General features: G+C 38.1%; 2 protein-coding genes across 2 annotated transcripts; both read right to left on the reverse strand.

Moving 5' to 3' along the window:
* Positions 1–562: 562 nt before the first annotated feature.
* LOC140550323 (NACHT, LRR and PYD domains-containing protein 3-like) lies at positions 563–21,261 on the reverse strand. The gene is made up of 15 exons (XM_072674256.1): positions 21,027–21,261; positions 20,814–20,930; positions 20,402–20,506; positions 20,174–20,228; positions 19,225–19,420; positions 17,240–18,998; positions 16,715–16,888; positions 13,971–14,144; positions 11,511–11,684; positions 11,135–11,305; positions 8,776–8,949; positions 6,504–6,677; positions 5,179–5,349; positions 4,823–4,996; positions 563–1,028 (listed from the first exon to the last, which is right to left on the reverse strand). The coding sequence occupies exons 1-15, from the start codon at positions 21,077–21,079 to the stop codon at positions 1,019–1,021; spliced, it is 3,681 nt and encodes a 1,226-aa protein (XP_072530357.1). The 5' UTR covers positions 21,080–21,261; the 3' UTR covers positions 563–1,018.
* Positions 9,302–11,114, reverse strand: LOC140550203 (uncharacterized). Its single transcript, XM_072674045.1, is given in 3 exon segments — positions 9,302–9,310; positions 9,844–10,427; positions 11,105–11,114. Coding segments are annotated over 3 exon segments (603 nt in total).
* Positions 21,262–22,133: the final 872 nt, after the last annotated feature.

The following is a 22,133-nucleotide window of genomic DNA, read 5'->3' on the forward strand; positions in this document are numbered from 1 at the left end:
GACTGTATGCATGTAGAGATGGGGTGTGCTGTGTGTGTAAATGAAGAGTAAAACATGACATTTTACCAATTGAACCAGTCTCTGGTTTTGTAAATAGTATCTCGTACGTGAACAGAGTGTACAGTGCAGTGATGAGTACAGCAGCGAGTGCTCAGGGTGAGAGAATAGTGCACAGAGAGGAGTTCAGTTAAAGTGCAAAGTGCATGAAGTGCCTGAGCTGGTGGAGCTCAGTGTGGATATGATGAGTGAACTGGAAGGATCAGTGTAATCAACTAGGCTTAGTCCTTGTCCGGCAAAGCGGCCCATAGTGTAGTTTGTTAATAGTTTAAACATCTTGTTGTTTAAATTGTAGTCTGTTTCCGATATAAACATTTGTAACCCACTGAAGAGACCCTAGGCTGTAGCCTATTTAGCCCATAGAGTTAATCCGGTCATGGCTGAGTGAAAGAGGCGTGATGGGGAGGGGAAGAGCAGAGCTCAAATGAATAGAAAAGATATAAATGATCAGTAATTTTTGGGACAGGCAGGTGTAATGACAAAACTGACCAAAACTGACCAGGAATTTATATATACATTTATTTTCCTTTTGTTGAAATGATAAACTGAAGACATCAAAGATTACAAAACATCGAACTATTTCAGTATATTATTTATATTTTAGCTATTAGTTCTGTGTGCAAAGTGGAAATGACCTCAGTTTCATAGAATGACTAAAATAAAATATATAATTAATACTAAAATAACTAAATCAGCACCATTTTCACATTCTTGGTCAAACCCTGTGTGTCGTATGGAAAGTAAGAACATACACTATGCAATGTAAAAGATCACACACTGGCCTGTAAGTGTAGAATTACAGCTCTATACACCAAATTCTAAACCACATTTTATAACCACAGCTCCTGATTTAGAGCTCATGGTATTTACCTAAGAGTGAGTGACAGGAGGAGTTTGACGAGCAAGACACTGGAGGGGGAGTCACGGTAAAACAGGAAGTGATGTCACCAACAAGAGCAGGTCAGGTGCTGCTGTAAAACAGAAACAGGACAGATAATCACTCATGAACACACACTTACAAACACACACCGACGGATGCCTGCCTTATCAACACTAATACTGAACATGTAGGATTCTGCCTCTCACTCACACTGAGACTAAAATGCAAGCACACTTTTCTAATTATATATATATATATATAAAATCATAAAATTAGAAAAATACATATTCTGACAGTCAAAACACAAACACACAAAGGACAAGATAAACACAAATGAACCTTTCATAAACATCCAGAAGCTTTGCACAAAACACATTTTATTTATTTATTTATTTATTAATAATTTTATTTTGCATTAATCTTGGGTGTTATATGACTAAATAGTTTATTTAAAAAAATGATAAAAAATAACTGGTAGTGATATATATATATATATATATATATATATATATATATATATATATATATATATATATATATATATATATACTTATGTGGGAGACCAGGGTTTTATTCCTGGTCTGGGTGACTATGCTGCGCTACACCAATAAGAGACCTTGGGCAAGACTCCTAAAACTACACTGACCTCCCTCTGTAATACGAGTAACCATGTAAGTCGCTCTGGATAATACTGTACTGTAAAATACTGTAAATATATATATATATATATATATATATATATATATATATATATATATATATATATATATATATACAGTCATGCCCGAAAGTATTCATACCCCTGGCAAAGTTTGACTTAAATTTACTTTTATTTAACCAGAAGTTATATTTTTGCCTTGAAACGACACAGGCATCTCCCAGGAGATAACACGATGATGTACAAGAGGCATCATTGTGGGAAAAAGTATTTCTCAGCTTTTATACACATTTGAACAAAAAGTGGCATGTCCAAAATTATTCATACCCTTTGAAAACTGTCACAGTATATGGGAAAATCCAAAGTTCTATACCATTCCAAATAGTCCAAGCTGTTTTAAAGCATCCTAATTACCCTGATTCATTGGGAACAGCTGTTTTAATCAACTCAACAGGAGAAAAACAGCAGCTCTCTGCAGTTGGTTTGTGGACAGTCATGGCTAAGACAAAGGAGCTCACTAAGGACCTGCGGCTGTGCATTGTGGCCGCTCACAAGTCAGGAAAGGGCTATAAAGCCATATCAAAATGTTTTCAAGTTCCAGTGGCTACAGTGCAAAGTATTATTAAAAAATACAAGAAGTTCCGCACTGTGGAAAATCTCAGAAGATGTGGTCGGAAGCCAAAAGTGACACCTGTGCTGGCCAGGAGAATAGTGAGAGAGGTGAAGAAAAATCCAAGGATCACCACCAAGGCCATCCTGGTGAATCTGGACTCTGCTGGTGGCGACATCTCAAGGCAGACAGTTCAACGGACACTGCACACTGCTGGGTTCCACGGACGCAGGCCAAGGAGGACACCACTTCTCCAGAAAAGGCACACAAAAGCCCGCTTGACCTTTGCAAATGCTCATCTGGACAAAGAAGAAGACTTCTGGTGTTCTGTTTTATGGTCAGATGAAACAAAAATTGAATTGTTTGGCCACAATGATGTGTGCACCATTTGGCGTGAAAAAGGAGAAGCCTTCAACCCTAAGAACACCATCCCCACTGTCAAACATGGTGGTGGGAACCTAATGTTTTGGGGGTGTTTTTCAGCCAATGGACCAGGGAACTTGATCGCAGTAAATGGCACCATGAAAAAAGAGCAATACATCAAGATTCTCAACAACAACATCAGGCAGTCTGCAGAGAAACTTGGCCTTGGGAACCGGTGGACATTTCAGCACGACAACAACCCAAAACACACAGCCAAAGTGGTGAAGAAATGGTTAGCAGACAAAAACATTAATGTTTTGCAGTGGCCCAGCCAGAGTCCTGACTTGAATCCAATTGAGAATCTGTGGAGGGAGCTAAAGATCAGGGTGATGGCAAGGAGACCCTCGAACCTCAAAGAGTTGGAGCTCATCACTAAAGATGAATGGGCAAAAATACCAGTGGAGACATGCAAAAAGCTGGTCAGCAATTACAGGAAGCGTTTGATTGCTGTAATAGCCAATAAAGGCTTTTCTATTAATTATTGAGAAGGGTATGAATAATTTTGGACATGCCACTTTTTGTTCAAATGTGTATAAAAGCTGAGAAATATTTTTTCCCACAATGATGCCGCTTGTACATCATCGTGTTATCTCCTGGGAGATGCCTGTGTCATTTCCAGGCAAAAATATAATTTCTGGTTAAATAAAAGTAAATTTAAGTCAAACTTTGACAGGGGTATGAATACTTTCGGGCATGACTGTATATATATACATCCTTTTTGAAGGTGTCCAATCTGTAATAATCTGTAAAATGATGTTTCTCTGTGTAACCATTGGAAATGTATTGTTTTTCCACTGAATTTGAATTTGATATTAATTTTGTGTTTTTGGCAGCCATTGCTACCAGTCATTTGACCATTTTTTCAGATTTCTTTTTTTTTTTTACCCAGTGCGCTAACCCTGACAGGATTCCTTTTCTCTCCATGATGGACCTTTAGTGACTCTCCATTTAGCCTGTGTTCTGCATGTTCACATGTAACTTCAATACCTTTTAATAACTATGATCTAGCAGTGCTGTTTTTTGACACTTGTTTTAAAAAAGAGCTTCAACTCAGATGTGTCCATATCCAAATACATATTTTCCTTACTCAAACGGTGAGATGTCCAAACCTTGTCCTACTTTCTTACGTCAACTTGATACCAGTTATCCTCCAGGGCATGGGGGTGGGTGTCATATAGTTTACTTAATCTAGCTTGTTTGTACTCTTTGTTTGTTACTTTAGATATAGCCAACACTGATGATTTACCTTAGTCGTTTTGTATGATGACTGTAAACAAAAAAGCATGGCCAATTTTTGCATTAAAAGCACTATTCAATAATGTAATGTAATTACCACATAGACTCCCAAACACACAGCTCAAAGTACAAAGTACTTACAAGCTGTGATACTTACCAAATGCAGTTTTACTAAGTCTGACCATACTGACCATACAGGGTGCCTACACTTTAAACCCTTTACCTTTTGGTATTTTAAAAGTGTACAAGAAGGAAACTAATACATTTAAGGTGCACGTATTTGTCACTGTACAGCAAAATGTGGTAGTAAACACACACACTAGTGAACTAGGGGCAGTGAGTACACACACACCCAGAGCGCTGGGCAGCCAACTCCAGCGCCCGGGGAGCAGAGAGGGTAAAGGGCCTTGCTCAAGGGCCCAACAGTGGCCGCTTGTCAAGCCTGGGAATTCACAACCCTGTTATCAATAACCCGGCGCCCTAACCGCTGATCCACCACTGCCCCCTATATAATTACATATAATTTATCATTTATATATAATTAGTACCTTAGAAAATACTGAAAACGTCTTTTATTCCATGTGAAAATCAGGGCGTCTTTTACTTACTTACTTATTTATTCACAATGGCAGACATTTTGACCAGAGTTGCCAAAAAGTTACACACCACTGTAATAACATAAAGACCCGTCCTTAATAGGCCACACACACAAGAGAAAAGAAACTTTATCAGAACACTCCACTGAACAGCCTAAACAATGCATCCGCATATAGTTTTTAACCCTCATAAAGATCTCTAAATGACTCCGAACTCTCTGTATGTGTTGTGCTGTCTGTTTCTGAAAGGAAAGCGTGGGGCTGCTAGACAAGCACTGAGCTCAGTGAAACTGCAGATCACTATCTGGAGGGTGTGCACACGTGTGAGTGGGGAGTTAAGAGACGGCTACTCAGAAACTTACTGTAGTTTCTCCAGTTTAAAGAGGCGGTCCTCCACCAGATCAGAGAGCAGCTTCACTCCAGACTCTCCTGGTTTATTGGAGGTCAGATTCAGCTCTCTCAGGTGGGAGGGGTTTGATTTCAAGGCTGAAACCAGAGCAGCGCAGCCTTCTTCTGTAACTCTGCAGAATTCCAGCCTACATGGATAAGGGAAAAAATTGTGTGAGTGAGAGAGAGAGAGAGAGAGAGAGAGAGAGAGAGAGAGTGTGTGTGTGTGTGTGAGAGAGAGAGAGAGAGAGAGAGAGAGTGTGTGTGTGTGTGTGTGTGTGAGAGAGAGAGAGAGAGAGAGAGAGAGAGAGAGAGAAACTGATGATCTTACTCCAGCCTCTCCAGTTTACAGTGTGGATTCCCAAGTCCAGCAGTGAGCAGCTTCACTCCTGAGTCCTGAAGGTCATTAGAACTCAGCACCAGTTCTCTTAGACTTAGGTTTAAGCTAAGAGCTGAAGCCAGAGCTGCACAGCTTTTCTCTGTCAGATCACAACAACGGAGCCTGAGGGAGCAATGATCACAATCACTGCCATGTCAAACACACATGCATTCAGCAAGAAGGATGAAGACAAGAAAAACACACAAGTTTTACAACCTAGAAACACAACAGTGTTTAATTCTCAGTTGACGTTAAAGAGATAGAAATGCTTATACAGTTGCTTTTTAAGTGAAAATGGAGGGACTGTGTAACAATAGCTGTTATTCCTGAACAGTAAATGTAATATTGTTGAATGTCTGAACCTCAATCATAAATTGATTGCTTCATTCCAAATCCATTGAAGTGGTTTACAGAAGCAACATTAAAAAAGTATATATGTTACTGTTCAAATTGACTGTAATTGGATTTTTGCATGATATTTGTTTATCTAGTTTTAGATATTATTTTAGCAAATTCCAACTCATTTATGAACAAAGTTGTCAAGTATGGTCCCAATCAAACATTTCCTCATTGGGTTTTAGCCAGTAAGATTCAGAAGTATGGCAGAAATACAACATATATAAACACAGTCAAAAAACCTCCCAAAATCTCACTCCCAAACAGTGATGACAAGAATGCAATTATATCCACACACACAAAATGAACAGTGGATGGAAAGTGTCTTACAGTGGATGAACGGCAGCGTATGTGTAAAGTGTGCTGTTTTTGTGTGTGGTCTTATTTCAGTCTGGTGGATGACAGAGATTCTGGTTTCTATTGCACCTACCACCTATATCTATATCTATACCTATACCTTTATCACCTATACAAAAGGGTCATTTTTGGAATGATTCCTTATTGACATTTATGCATCATATTTTATGGTAATTATGTAATAATTAAACGTGTTATGTGACGCATGCAGAAGGATGAGCTAGATTACTGTAGTAGTTCTTCATATCACATATATATAATGTAGGAATGTGATCTGTAATCTGTGTTTTTCTGCTCATTGTGATCTGACACTATTCATTACAAAAGAGTGCTAGTGTTCTGCTAGAATTAGATGCTTTATAAGCATATCTGATGCGTTTTGGTGATTTTAGCGCATTGTGAGGAGCTACATGTTAGTGACAAGGAATATTTGAAGCATTTAGTTAAGTTGAGTTCAATGTGATCAAAGAAATATAAAGTAAACAATGAATAAAAAGTGGCTTATAGTGGATGAATGATCTTACCCCAGTGTCTCCAGTTTACAGTCTGGATTCACCAGTGCAGCAGAGAGCAGCTTCACTCCTGAGTCCTGCAGTTCGTTGTAACTCAGGTCCAGTTCTCTCAGACTTAAGGGCTTTGAGCTGAGAGCTGAAGCCAGAGCTCTACAGCTTGTATCTGTCAGATTACACCAACATAGTCTGAAGGGGAAAAGCACAGCCCCTTAACAAACCGATATTCAGCAGGTAGGTTACATAGTCTACAAGACTGCTTCCCTTTCTCAGACCTACTTGTGTTGGAAAGAGCCTGCAATATGAAAGATGTATTATGGATAGAGGCAGAAGTCTGTTTTTAAGACACATAACATCCTATTCTCATGCACAGTGAACCAGTGAATTCTCTCATTCACCCAAAAAACACAGAAATGTATTATATAAATACAATATGTTGTATGTTATACAATTTAATAATATTTTTATATAATATTATAAAATTAATTAATAAACATTTTGTGGACAACAGAATTGGGGCACCTGCTAATTCATTATTTTATCCAGAATCAAGGATGTTTAAGGCCTTATGAGTTTAAGAGTTCACTCAGGTTTGTTGATGGTGGACACAGATGGACGCTAGCGTTTCAGGGCGCTGCCGTGTCTGTGTTACCTTCTGGCTTTCTCCTTTTAATTAGGCTGTTACAGTCAGACCTGCCGGAGTCGTCAGACACACTCTAATACTGCTCAACATTTTCTACTCTCCATAAAATCCTCTCAGAACGAACTCTTTCTTTTTATCTTCTCAGAGTAAATGGCCACCCAGCCCGACCTGCTGGAAGATTGCCCGCTGAGGTTCCCTCTACCTGCATCAGACCAGCTGCCACCTACCAGTCCGACCAGCAGGCCCCCCACCCACCACCACCCATTCCAGACCAGCGGCTCACCCTTCTACCACTGCTACTACACTGTCTAATGACCATGTTAAAACCTAAATGGACTCTTAACTATCTGCCACTATTAATATTACCACTATTAACTATCTACATCATGATTAATATATTATGATTATGATCAGAGCAGTTAAACAGTATACCTGATTTGGTCATTTTTATCAACAATGTTTAAATAGTTCTGATCAGAGGAGGACGGGTCGGGTCCCCCTTGTGAGTCTTGGTTCCTCCCGAGGTTTCTTCCTCCAGCTCTGAGGGAGTTTTTCCTTGCCACTGTCACCGTTGGCTGCTCACTGGGGGTCTGTGATCCTTCATGTCTTCTTACGTTATTGCTTTTTTGTCTCTGTCTTTTACTAATTACTAATTATGTAACACTGCTTTTTGACAACAACAGTTGTAAAAAGCTGTGCAAATAAATTTGACTTGACTTGACTTGACTTTATCCTGCTTTTGTTGGAATAACTGTCTCTACTGTCCAGGGAACTAGATTTTGGAGCAATGTTGTGAGGACTGAATTGCATTCAAAAATACGAACATTTGTTGGTTTATTGCCACCCCACCTCATCCCAAACTCCTCAAGGCATCCACACAGTATTATTTGGCCTCAGAGTAGATACTGCAATGCAATGTGGAACTTGTAGGCTATTGCTCACATTAGCCAACAACTTCCAATCCAATCTTGTACATCAGCCAATTTACAAATATTCGAAGCCTGCATTACACTGTTACCTTGTTCACAAGTCTAATTCTTGGGCATGGTCTGTTCTCCTTTAAACGCTTCGTATCAAATGTACCTGCTACAGACCGAAGTACCTGATTATGCCTCTTCATGTAGAAGACGCTGTGACAAACTAACCTTACATGCTGAGGGAGTGTCTTTCACTGTTTCAATCTCAGAACATAATTTACAACTTGGATCTTCACCTATCCATTGCCCAAGATTTTGCAGCATTTAAGGACATCCGAGGTAGCTCTTAGCATCTTAATGCCATCTCTTTCCTCCTCATTCTTTAGATTCCACTGCTTTTTCAGTAACCTTGACTCGCCTCTCTTTTTCTACCTGCCATATTGACATTATTACATCTTGGCTCTTTTCTTTCCTCTGTAAAATACCAAATCTTGTCGCTCCATATTTATAGATAACAATGAAACAATGGTTTACCCACTGGATGAAAACATGGATGCTTTCACTCTTTCCTAATACCCTTGATTTCGGAAAGAAACAGTGAATGAGGTGTCCCAATACTTTTGTCCATATAGTGTACATTTTCCACTATTTTCTTTCCTCCGTTAACTTCAAAAGTTAGTTAATGCACATAATTGTGCGTGTGTGTGTGAGTGATTTAGCAACTCACAGTAGTTTCTCCAGTTTAAAGCGTGGAGCCTTTAGTAGATCAGAGAGCAGCTTCACTCCTGACTCTCCTGGTTTATTAGAGTTCAGATTCAGCTCTCTGAGGTGGGAGGGGTTTGATTTCAGAGCTGAAACCAGAGCAGTGCAGCCTTCTTCTGTAATTCTGCAGTAATTCAGCCTGCAGAGAGAACATGCTTCAGACTCTGAATCTAAATACACAAATCAATACTAGCTGAAATATCTTAAGTCAATATGTGCAATATTTCTCATTATGATATTATTTATTTAAAGAGTGTGTGATTTTTCAACCTAAGAAAATTACTTTTTGGATGTATAAGACAATGGGTTTGTTCAGGAAATGTGAGCAGGACAAATGTGAATATAAATCATTTGTGATGCTATTTTTCATCATTAAACATATTTATAGTTCAAATTTGTAAGCATAAACAACATGTACACCTGCTCTTGACCATGTGGAATGTGTACGTAACATCTGAGAGACACAGAAAGTGTTATTTGACATGACTGCACTACAAGGACTAATGTAAAGAATTAAATAAAAAAATTATACTACTACTCATACTCCTCCTCCACCTTCTACTATTACTACTACTACTACTACTACTCCTACTCATACTCCTCCTCCACCTTCTACTATTACTACTACTACTACTACTACTCCTACTCATACTCCTCATCCACCTACTACTACTACTCCTACTCATACTCCTCATCCACCTTCTACTACTACTACTACTACTACTCCTACTCATACTTCTCATACACCTTCTACTACTACTACTACTATTACTACTCATACTTCTCCTCCACCTTCTACTACTACTACTACTACTCCTACTCATACGCCTCCTCCACCTTCTACTACTACTACTACTACTCCTACTCATACTCCTCCTCCTCCTTCTTCTACTACTACTACTGCTACTCCTCCTCCTTCTACTACTACTCCTACTCATACTCCTCCTTCTACTACTACTACTACTACTGCTGCTGCTCCTTCTACTACTACTACTACTACTTTTACTCCTCCTCCTTCTACTACTACTCCTACTCCTACTGCTACTCCTCTTCCTCCTTCTACTACTACTACTACTACTGCTACTACTCCTCCTTCTACTACTACTCCTACTCCTCCTTCTACTACTATAACTACTACTACTTTTACTCCTCCTCCTTCTACTACTACTGCTACTACTCATACTCCTTCTACTACTACTACTACTACTTTTACTCCTCCTCCTCCTCCTACTACTACTACTCCTACTGCTACTCCTTCTTCTACTACTACTACTACTCCTACTGCTACTCCTTCTTCTACTACTACTACTACTACTACTGCTACTACTCCTCCTTCTACTACTACTCCTACTCCTACTCCTCCTTCTACTACTACTACTACTCCTCCTTCTACTAGTATTACTACTACTACTACTACTACTACTAGTCATACTACTCCTCGTCCTTCTACTACTCCTCCTCCTCCTCCTTCTACTACTCGCACTACTCCTCCTCCTTCTACTACTACTACTACTACTACTCCTACTACTATTACTACTACTACTGCCAATACTATTACTACTACTGCTGCTGCTACTCCTCCTCCTCCTCCTCCTCCTACTACTACTACTACTACTACTAATAATAATAATAATAACATCAAACAAAATCACTCTCAATGAGCAAACAATCTTTTTCCTAATACAGCCTGTTTTTCAGAGCCACATCCAATAACCTCTACAAGACAATTGTTTGCATAAAATGTCCTGATGTCCTTACGATTTGTAGCACAACCGTCTCTAGTTCTGCAGACAGAAACATCTTGTTAATGCGAGTCAATAGAGATTTGATTTGAGCTGACAGAAAAGCTGCAGAACAGTAGTTATAGGAAGGGTTTTTTTTTTTTATATTTTGGGCTCAATACCAATCATTACTTGTTTGTCACTTAGTATTGCTACTGATCATGTCCATCCCTTAATGACCACAGTGTACATTATGTCACAAAGCAAAAGCCATTTCAAAAGGGTTGGACATGGACATGACAATGGGTTCAGTTATCTGTAGAAGTCTTTCCAGTAACAGGATCTGATTTCAAGAAGCTCTTTGGGGTGCGGCAGAACGGGAGATTCGTAGGATGGAAGTGTTCCTGAAAAATCTGCAGGAACTGTGTGAGCGATCATGTCAACATGCACCAGAAAGGAAAGCTTCCAAAATCATGTGGAATCACTGCTATGGTACACTGAAGCCATTGAAGCAAAGGGAAGTCCTATCTATTATTACTTTAGCCTTCTTTATAATGTACTTGTCGAGTGTACATATCCACATTGTGAAAGTAATGATCTTACAGCAGTTTCTTCAGTTTACATTGTGGTTTCCTGAGTCCAGCAGAGAGCAGCTTTACTCCTGAATCTTGTAGTTTATTGTTTCCCAGGTTCAGCTCTCTCAGATGAGAGGAGTTTGAGCTGAAGGCTGAGGTCAAAAATACACTTTTCTCTGTCAGATTACATGCACACAGCCTAGAACATAGAAACATAGAAAAAAATATATATACATATAATATATATATATATATATATATATATATATATATATATATATATATATATATATATACCCAATATTATAAGATCCAATTGACATGTATGCATAATTATCATTGACATTGTTATTATGTGTGGATGCTTATGTGTCGCTAGGTAATGAAATAAGTCACGAACTCACTGTAGTTTCTCCAGTTTAAAGTGAGCATCATTTAGTAAATCACACAGCAGCTTTACTCCTGACTCTCCTGGATTATTATAGTTCAGATTCAGCTCTCTGAGGTGTGAAGGGTTTGATTTCAGAGCTGAAATCAGAGAAACACATCCTTCCTGGGTAATACTGCAATCAGCAAGCCTGCAGGGAAGAGAAAACTACATTAATAAAGCAAACATCAAGATGACAATATTTACCCTTCTCTCTGTGCCTACCTCGAAAACTTTAAGTGAAGGCAGCCAGCACTTTCATGCCCTGGTCTGGCACACTTACAAACATCTCTTCTGTGTTATTGCCATCTCGGATGCCCAATCATATAGTTACATTTACATTTAAGGCATTTAGCAGACGCTCTTATCCAGAGCGACTTGTGTGCTTTGCTATTTACTTAAGAAAAAACTCAGCTAAGGCTAAAATTCAAAGATATCTTTAAGTTTAGACTCTACTAAACACAAGAAAACAAGGAGACCAGTCTACCTGTCAATTACAGGCCTCTCTCATCTTTTTAAGTGAGAGAACTTGCACAATTGGTGACTGACTAAATACTTTTTTTCCCCACTGTATGCTATAATAATGCCTAGGTAGCATTAGGATAGCATTAGGATGACAATAGGTTATTGAGAGGTTAAAATGGATGGATGCCATAAACAACCTCTGTAAATATTTATTTGGCCATTTTTAAAGTAAGTTAAAGTTTTAAAAATGTTATTCTCCTGGAGTCAATCATCATAACATGTAACCAAACAAGGGTTGATGATTCCAAACCAGAATGTATAGAAACAAGCCACAAAGAACCTTTAGAAGAAAAAACTAAATAATATGGTGTAACATTTTCAGTGAGATGGGTGAATAGGCTCCTCCAGAAGTATTCAGAGCCATGCTTTGAATTGAAGTATTTACTGGAATCACAGTAATGCTGCCACATAGACATAAAAATAGATATTTCAATATTTTAACCTGAAATTGTCCATAGTTAAGTTAAAGCTGGTATAATGTATGAATATAAAACAAAACTAGCTGGCTGACAGAAATGAGCTTCACAGGTTTTTTAGGGTTTTATGTTTTTTTTTTTTTGCATTTCTGTGAAATGATATCTGTGATATGCCTGACAAATCTCAATGGTTTGATTCTATTTTATTAGAAACCAGCCAGCACTTTCATGCCCTGGTCTGGCACACTCACAAACATCTCCTCTCTTCCACTGAAATGTTCGCCCTGTCATCCACACTGTGTTATTGCCATCTCGGATGTCCAATCACATAGTTCATGCCTTGCCACAGAGTTACCCCTCATTTTTTTCTTGAATTCCACTTTTTTCATACTCTGGTAACACTCAGGAACTAGAGGTGGCAAATTCAGATCCAGAAAGTAAAAAAAAAAAACATCCTGGGCAGCTCTAGTTAGCTCATTCCAGCAGCATAGCTATCAAGGCAGTTGGACGAAAATCCAAGGGAGGACCTGAATTTGCAACCTCTGGTCCTGAGAATGTTTAATAGAAAACAAACAAAAATTTTGTATTCATAAAATAAAAGATGGCAAAGATAAGAAAAAGATTCCTATATAACACAGAGATGAATGGGCAGACTCAGAAGTTTCTGAAAGCTTATCTTGCCAGAGAAATGAGAAAAATGACTATAGCTGATTTAAAGCTTAAAGCAGAGCAAAGTCTTTGGTGTACCTTTAGCCAAATGAAGCTTTCAAAGTTTGCCCAAGCCTGAAACTACAATACAAGCTTTCATATTCTCGGCAGTATTGTTTTGGCTTACTTTACATATTCATATTAACATGACAATCATAGATCTAATTTTCATTCGACTGATAAGAATTCTAACATTACTTTTTCACTATTGTATATTCTATTAGTTTTATAGTTTCCTCATGCTTTTGTTAGCTGCTTTGCCATCCAGTGTTGACCAGAGGATAATGAGTTACCCTCTTAAGTATTGGATTCTCACTTCCTCTTACAATCTTCTACTATCTTTTTTCCCTTGCCACTGTTGCTTTTGGTTTGCTCAAAAGAAGCTCAGACCAGATGACTGTAAATCTGATTTGTGACAACAGCCATTGTTAAAAGTGCTACAAAAACAAACCTGACTAAAGACTAGACTGAGATTTGTAAAATGAGTTTTCAGCATGAACTAGTTTTAAGCTCAGCTAAGTATTAGGCAATCCTCATATCAGCTATAACTGCCTCAGTATTAATGAAACTCTTATTTTAGGTCATGCTCGTGCATACCAAACTCTTTTAGCTATGATATGCTGTGAGCTGCCCTTGAGAAAAGGGGAGAAAATTTGAGCTACAAATTCCTTATATATTGATATTCCTTGTATATCCTTGTATAGACACTATGTTTTATATTACATTAATGTAAATGCCAACTTGATATTGATACACAGTTATTAGTTAGAAATAAGTCAGTAACTTACTGTAGGTTCTCCACTTTAAACCATGAATTCTTCAGTAGATCAGACAGCAGCTTCACTCCTGACTCTCCAATTTTATTGGAGCTCAGATTCAGCTCTCTCAGATGTGAGGGGTTTAACCTCAGCGCTGAAACTAAAGCAGCACAGCCTTCTTCTCTAATACTGCATTCGGACAGCCTGCAGAGGATATAGAGAAGATAACTGTAACTAAAAATAAGTCACAATTAAAGTGATATTGTACCTTACCAGACTTTACCATAATTACATTAATTTCTACATCAGTGAGTGTATTGCTAAACATCTATGCTAATGTCAAGCATGCATAGAAGAATGTCGGCAGTGACGGTACATCGTCTTCCTTTTCATACATAAAGGGGGTATCCCAAGCATACATGCTGACACTGTTTGGAGTGGTCCGTTTTAAAATGAAATAAACTCATCTGATTCTCAGCAACATCTTAACATTTTATCAAAGATGTAGCAGCATCTAGACATTCAGCTGTTCTTCACTTTATTTGGAGAGCCTGAGTTCAGATCTGTAGCTCTAGATCTGTAACAGGTTTTAATACAGACCATCTCAACATTCTCAACCAGATGTTTCATTGCCGCTACTGATACTCTGTTAAAAGCTTATTAAACATTTATAAAGGACCACTCAAAATAAAGTGTTACCATATACTTTTGGGTAAGCAGTTAGAAACTACCTCAGTAATTTCGCACCGTTCTGCGCATTGTACAAGCATCTGTACAAGCATCTTGTCTTCATTTGGACGCTGTGTGTCATCCCCCTCCATATTCTATGTGTGTGTGTTTGTGTACAAATGCAGTAAGGGACTGGGTTGCTAACAGAGCAGAACAGTGCAGCTCAAAGTTGAGAGTAAGGAAGCAGAAAAGAGGCTTTCTGAAAACAGAACTTTTTTCAAAGATTATAAAACTCGACACAACCAATATGACCCCCTAATCAATACATTGATTATTTTTCACCTTTCAATTGAGGAAAGGCAGGGAGAAGAAACATGTTTTTTTTTTTTTTCATTTTGTCAAGGACCCCCCCCCCGCCTAGAGGTTATTATATCATTTGATGCTAAAAAGTGTTTGACGTATTTATTTTTCAATGCATCCCTATAGCTATCAATATCATTTCTTACAGAACTGAATAGAAAAATAACTTATTTTGATCAGGAAAACCCCAGAATTAGAAAATATGTTTGCAAAGACCAAAACAATCTCTGTGTATGGGATTACCTAACTTTCAGTATTATTACTAGGCATGTATCTGCAAGCTTTCTTGTTTTGGGGTCAGATTTTTGAACCATATTATCAACCCGTTTGGATGCAGATTAAACAAGCCATGTGTTTTCCCACCTTCCTTAGTGCACTTATTTTCTTTTTTTTAATATCTTTAAATATGTTAAAAACAGCCCTTTAAAATCTAGACTAATGTCATATGACACTTAAGATGGTATGAGAAATGTTTCCAACTATGGACTCATAACGGTATTACGAAACTGAGACATCTTTCCTTTTCTTTATTCCTTTTTTTTTTTTTTTTTAACCAATTTTCAACTTTGCCTCGACCACCTATTTGCTCCCAGTGGGAAAGTTTTGTTATAATATATTTCTATAACTTTTTGTCTAATCAAGCACACACACTTCTAGATTTGTTCTGCTTGGGAGGATGATTTGGTATTGTTTTGGCAGAAGATAAGTGAAAAGAGGTACAGGGGGGTGTATACTCGGCTTCAATATGTTCCAGACATGGGCTTATATGGTTTAAGGTGTTGCATCGATTTCCAAAGGCCAAACTACCAAAAAGGTAAAATCCTAGTATAGATTTGTGACCACAGTGACCACTGTGGGGCATCCACTGCTTTGTTAATACATACGTTTTAGTTATGTTTAAAAATGTAATGGGATGTGTTGTGGAACCTGACACAGTTTGGGCCATTTCTTAAACACTCCTGTTAAAGGTTCCATCTAGCAACACTTTACTAAGCACTTAATAGCTAGGCAATAAGTACCCCCTGGATTCATGATATACATAATGTATCATATCAACAATCACTATTTGAAGCTGTTTTTAATCTAGGTTGATTTTCTTTTCCGAGAATTTTTTTCTTTGGTTGTTTGTTTACTGTATTTTTTAATTTACTTTGAATTTATTATAAATTAAAACATTTTATTATTTTGGTTTAGTTTTTTTTTATCTGCTTGCCAGCAATATCTCTGTACATTCTTAATCCTATTTCTTTACTCTGTTCCACATGTGATGTTTGTCTGAAAATGAAAAAAAAATTAACAATATATAAAAAAAACAACAACAACAGAGACTTCACAAAAAGCACCACAAACTGAGGTGCTTAAAAGGAGTCCTCCCTAGTTCTGCAGCTGAGTCTTGTGATGAGCCTCAGTTAAGGGGTGGAGCTTAGCTAAAGCACACTGGAGCACATGGTCTGTCCATGTGCAATACCCCTCTGAGGCCAGAAGGGGAAGCCATTACAACACTAAACAGTTCTAACAAATGGTAAACTCTGGCTTCCTATCATCTTCTATCAGTAAAAAGATAGAAGACCTCAATAAGCCTCACTAAGGCTTGCAACATCTGTGTGCAAAGAAGCATCCACATCAGCATGAAAGGCCTCATTATGCTAATAAGGCTTGAACCCAGCGTATTGCCGCTCACAATCACTAATTAGAGCAGATATTTTTGTGTCCATAATCAAAGAAACAACAAGTCAGTAACATACTGTAGACTCTCCAGTTTGCAACATGGGTCCTTCAGTAGATCACAGAGCAGCTTTACTCCTGACTCTCCTGGATTATTGTGGTTCAGATTTAGCACTCTCAGGTGTGACGGGTTTGATTTCAGAGCTGAAACTAGAGCAACACAGCCATCCTCTGACATGCTGCAGTTATTCAGCCTGCAGACAGAAGAATACACCAACACATGTGGTCAGCATGCAAAATTAAGTATTTTACCTATATGCAAACAAAAAAAAACAACAACATAAGACTACAAGACTGATATTATACATTCTCTGTTTATGTCTCTATCTTTCTCTCTCTCTCACACACAAATATACATACATACATACATCAACAAAGAGATATTATATGAATATGCAAACCAATAATGAAAGTAAAGAGGGTCAGTAATTGAAAGGTTAAAGGTTATATTCATACATACACATAAATCAAGGCAGGAAATAATATGCCCAACATATCAGTTTATGTTTAAAAGTACTGCAACGCAGGTAAATCAATATACTCACATAATGTTTCTTGATGCTTTGACCACTGGCAGTAGCCTCAGAAGACATTGTTCTGATATGTCAAATTTCCTCAGGTCAAACTCATTTAGCTCCTCTTCTGAATTCAACATCAGAAATGCCACAGCTGACCACTGAGCAGGAGTTAGCTTAACTCTACTGAGGCCACTGGGACCTCCTCTGTCCAGATATGTCTGGACTTCCTGCACTAAAGAATGATCATCAAGTTCATTCAGGCAGTGGAACAGACTGACTGTTTTCTCTGTAGAGAGATTCTTCCACACCATCTCCTTAATGTATTTCACAATGTCCTCTTTGGTGTGAGAGCTGTTTTCTGTTTGGGTCAGTAGGCCTCTTAGGAGGTTCTGATTGGACTGCAGCGAGAGACCCAGAAGGAAACACAAGAAAAGGTCCAGGTGTCCGTTCTCACTTTGTAAAGCCTTGTCCACTGCACTCTTCAGGAAGTGAGACATTTTTGACTTTTTGAATAGGCAAAATGCAGGTAACAGCACATTTTGTTTTTCAGATTTAAAGATCAGAAATGCATATAAAGCAGCCAGAAACTCCTGAACACTCAGGTGCACGAAGCTGAAAACCCTTCCCAATTGTAACCCAAACTCCTCTCTGAAGATCTGGGTGCACACTCCTGAGTACACCGACACTTCTCTGACATCAATGCCACACTCTTTCAGGTCTTCCTCGTAGAAGATCAGATTTCCCTTTTCCAGCTGTTGGAAAGCCAGTTTTCCCAGAGCCAGAATGATCTTTCTAGTCTGGTCAACATCACTTCTTTCTTGATACTTCTGGCTGCTGTGTTTGATCTGAAATATAAGGAAGTGTGTGAACATTTGAGTCAGAGTCTTTGGGATCTCTCCCTTTTTTGCTTCACCCAACATCCTCTCTAGAACAGTGGCGGCAATCCAGCAGAAGACTGGTATGTGGCACATGATGTAGAGGCTTCTCGAGGACCTCATGTGTGTGATGATTCTTCCAGCAAGTCTCTGATCACTGATCCTTTTCCTGAAGTATTCCTCTTTCTGAGGGTCATTGAACCCTCGTACCTCTGTCACCTGGTCAATGTAGTCAGGAGGGACCTGACTGGCTGCTGCTGGTCGAGTAGTTATCCATAGGAGAGCAGAAGGAAGCAGGTTTCCCTTGATGAGGTTAGTCAGCAGCACATCCACTGAGGCTGACTGTGCTACATCAGATAAGCTCTCATTGTTCTGGAAATCTAGAGGAAGTCGACATTCATCCAGACCATCAAAGATGAATATGATTTTGTTGCGATAGTAGTCTCTTGGCTGTAAATCTTTTGTGTCTGTAAAAAACTGATGAAGAAGATCTTCCAGACTGAACTTTTTCTTCTTCATCAAATTCAGTTCTCTGAAAGGAAGTGGAAATATGAAATGAACATCCTGATTTGCTTTTTCTTCAGTCCAGTCCAGAATGAACTTCTGCACAGAGACTGTTTTTCCAATCCCAGCAACTCCTTTAGTCAGCACAGTTCTGATGGATTTGTCTGTAAAGATGTTGTTGCATTTGATGGGTGTCTCCTGTGTTGCTGGTCTCCTGGATGCTGCTGTAATCTGTCTGACCTCATGTTCATTATTGACCTCTCCACTCCCACCTTCTGTGATGTACAGTTCTGTGTAGATCTCATTCAGAAGTGTTGAGGCTCCAGGGTTTGAGATTCCTTCAATTAATTTATGAAATTTTCCCCTCAGTTTGGACTGGAACTTTTGATGGCAGAAGGGGGCCAGTTCTAAAAAAGTAACAATACACATATATAATATACACATGTAAATGTAAATACGCAATACAACACCCCACAATGTGATTGTACACCCACAAAAGGTCATAATAGGACAATATATATTTACTCATCATTTCGTCATTTGTAATAGGAATTATAATATTTCAGCACAATCATAATTTCAACCCTTCAAACATTCTTTTACATAATTAGTCAATAATCAATGATCTCTTACTGCTCTGAAGTGTGTTAGCGAGGTCTGTCTGGTTCATGTTCCTCAGAACGTGCAATGTAATCTTCAGCGCCCCCTCTCTGACACCGCACTGATCGTCCTCCTTTTCTACCTCTTTCTCAGAGCATTCTGGGTTCAGGAGCTTTACAAACTTCTTAAGCTGATTCTTTACCAGAGAGATCACTTTGTACTCCAGCTCCTGATCAAACAAAGCATAAACCAAACAGCAAAGTATAGAGTTGCAATCTAAATGATAAAATTTTTATAGCAAATTAGGTTTGTTATAAAGCATCAGTGCTTAAGATTGTTTTTATTAAAGGCAGTAGTATTCCTGAGTGAAGAGGGGAGATATTGTTAAAAAAAAAAACAGTATCAGTGTGCTGTTGCAACATCCCTGCAATGTTTCATATATTTACTCTAAAAACAGAGTGGTCTGCCCACGTTATTTGCACAGTCTATGAAGGAGGATCAGGCACTATTTGCTGGTTATGTGTGCAATGTGTGATGCTGAGTTGGCTTTATTCTTGCTGAGCAAAGATGTATGATGTTAAAAAGATGTAAGATGTTGTTTTTTATGACGAGTGCTGTTTGTACCTGCATTTTGGTGTAATACAGCAGTTATATTATCTGTATAGCAATGTTAAATAGCTATTGGACACATGCTAACCCGCTGTACTCTTTAAGCCAGTGTTTTATCTGTAGCAAATGTTAATTACCATATTGCAGCACCTTGAAGAAAGCCTTGAGTATCTACTTTACCCATTTTTAGATTTTCTGTTTGTTGAATGTATTTGCTCTTTACATTGTGACAGTATTTCATCATAAACATCAAAACAACTTCACATGGTAATTTATTCACACTTACCTGCATAAAAAAGTTACAAATGCTCTCCAAACCTTCTCCAAAAGGCAACAAATAGAGTACAAATTCAGCTTTCACATACATACATACCTTTAATATGAACTCCATATTTCTGATGTTACTGCCTGATGTTCCCTGCTGGTCTCTGTTTTTGTTAGAAGCATATTGTAGACATTGTAATGACATTAAATCCACTCATATATGACACCATAGTTATTCCAATTTTATCTGTCAGAAACTTAAACCTCTTTAACTTTTACTCTTCAAGATCACCAAATCATCTTTACTCCTCATTCTCCAGAGTCATATCATCCTTACCTGAGCTCAGTAGAGCTGTTATCCTCTCTGAAGTTTATTTCTTTCTCCATTGACTGGTCACTCTTCATGGACACACAGCTGGGTTCAGGTAGGTCTGCTCTCTCTCTATAAGTCATAAGAAATTACACAAATGATGAACAAAGTTTATATGCTCAAGTTTAAAATGTATAAATACTAGATTTTCTGTTTATTAAGCCAATGTTTGGGATGGAAGGTCTCTTTTTATTGTTCATACAGTAGAATAATATTACAGCAAATAGTATATTGTAATTCTACAAGTAAAATGATAAATTCTGTCAATTGTAGAACTGCATGGAGTCTGTCTGTATCTTTATCTGTTTTAGTATCTGTAAGAAACTTAAACCTCTTTAACCTTTACTCTTCAAGATCATCAAAACCACATCATACTTACCTGAGCTCAGTAGAGCTGTTATCCTCTCTGAAGTTAATTTCTTTCTCCATTGACTGGTCACTCTTCATGGACACACAGCTGGGTTCAGGTGAGTCAGTTCTCTTATCCTGAACCAGTCTAAAACACAACCAGTATCAGATATGATATCCAACCATTCCAGTATGTTGGTGTGAGAACACACACCATTTACACCCAATCACATTACTCTCTCACCTCTCATCTTTCTGTGTGTCCTGTTCCCCCGAGACGCTCATTTTGGAAGACATCCCTCCTCCTTCAGAATACACCTAATCCTGTTTATTTAATCTGTTCCTGAAATGCAGTTCTGTCTCCATGGTTTATAGTAATGTTTCCTCTAAGTCTGAAATGATTTTAGACAGAGGGTAAATTCTAGTAAAGCATCGTTATTTACCTTTATGCTTTTATCCAAATGTTGTTCCTGATATTCTCACAACAACAGAGAGGCTGCTGAACATTTCACTTTCACTTTAAGCCGGTTTGAACTAGACAGCTTCATCACCACAGGAGGAAGTGATGTGTTGTGACCAAAACACAACATAAATACATTCCCAGTGACAACTGGACACTTTCTGCTGCAGTGTTAATCACAGAGCCACTTCCACTTTCAGTCAGGAGTGGAGCTCAGAACAGAGAAGAATCCTACTGTCTCTCTGTCACAGGAGGGGATGAGGACACACAAACACACACACACACCTAAACAAATTTATGTATATGATTTTCTTTGTTGAAAATGTGATGATCTACATCAGACTGAACACCAGACTGATCATGCATTGCAAATATCTTAGAAATAAATTGAACACAGTTTTCACATTTTGAAAGTTTTCTCTTTTTTATGTGGATCAAAAACAAACCCAGCCTCCATAAACAAAGAAAACTGCTATAATAAATAAAATAACATGTATAATCTAAAATATAACAAACATTTAAATAAACAATAAACAATAAACAACAGTAAACGAACGGTTTAAAATGCCTCAATGTAACAATGTAAACATCAATCACTTTACAATGACATCTCTCTCCTGCTCAGGTAGAAAGAAAAACAGTTCACGTTATTTCAATAATTTTGCACAGCTTCAGCTGCTTCCTCTTCTGTCATGCACAATATGCATGGCAGCTGTACTGATCCGATGAAGTGGTCTGAATAATCCAAATACTGTTGGCTTGCTGTTCTCAAAGAACACACTCATCAAGAAAGAGGATAGTTTAGTTCCACAATTATCTATAATACACAATTTACAGTGGATTTTTACAATTTACACAGGATCTTTAAGTAAATTTATAAATTGTAAATCA

This window comes from Salminus brasiliensis, chromosome 2 (assembly GCF_030463535.1).
Source record: "Salminus brasiliensis chromosome 2, fSalBra1.hap2, whole genome shotgun sequence".
NCBI lineage: Eukaryota > Metazoa > Chordata > Actinopteri > Characiformes > Bryconidae > Salminus > Salminus brasiliensis.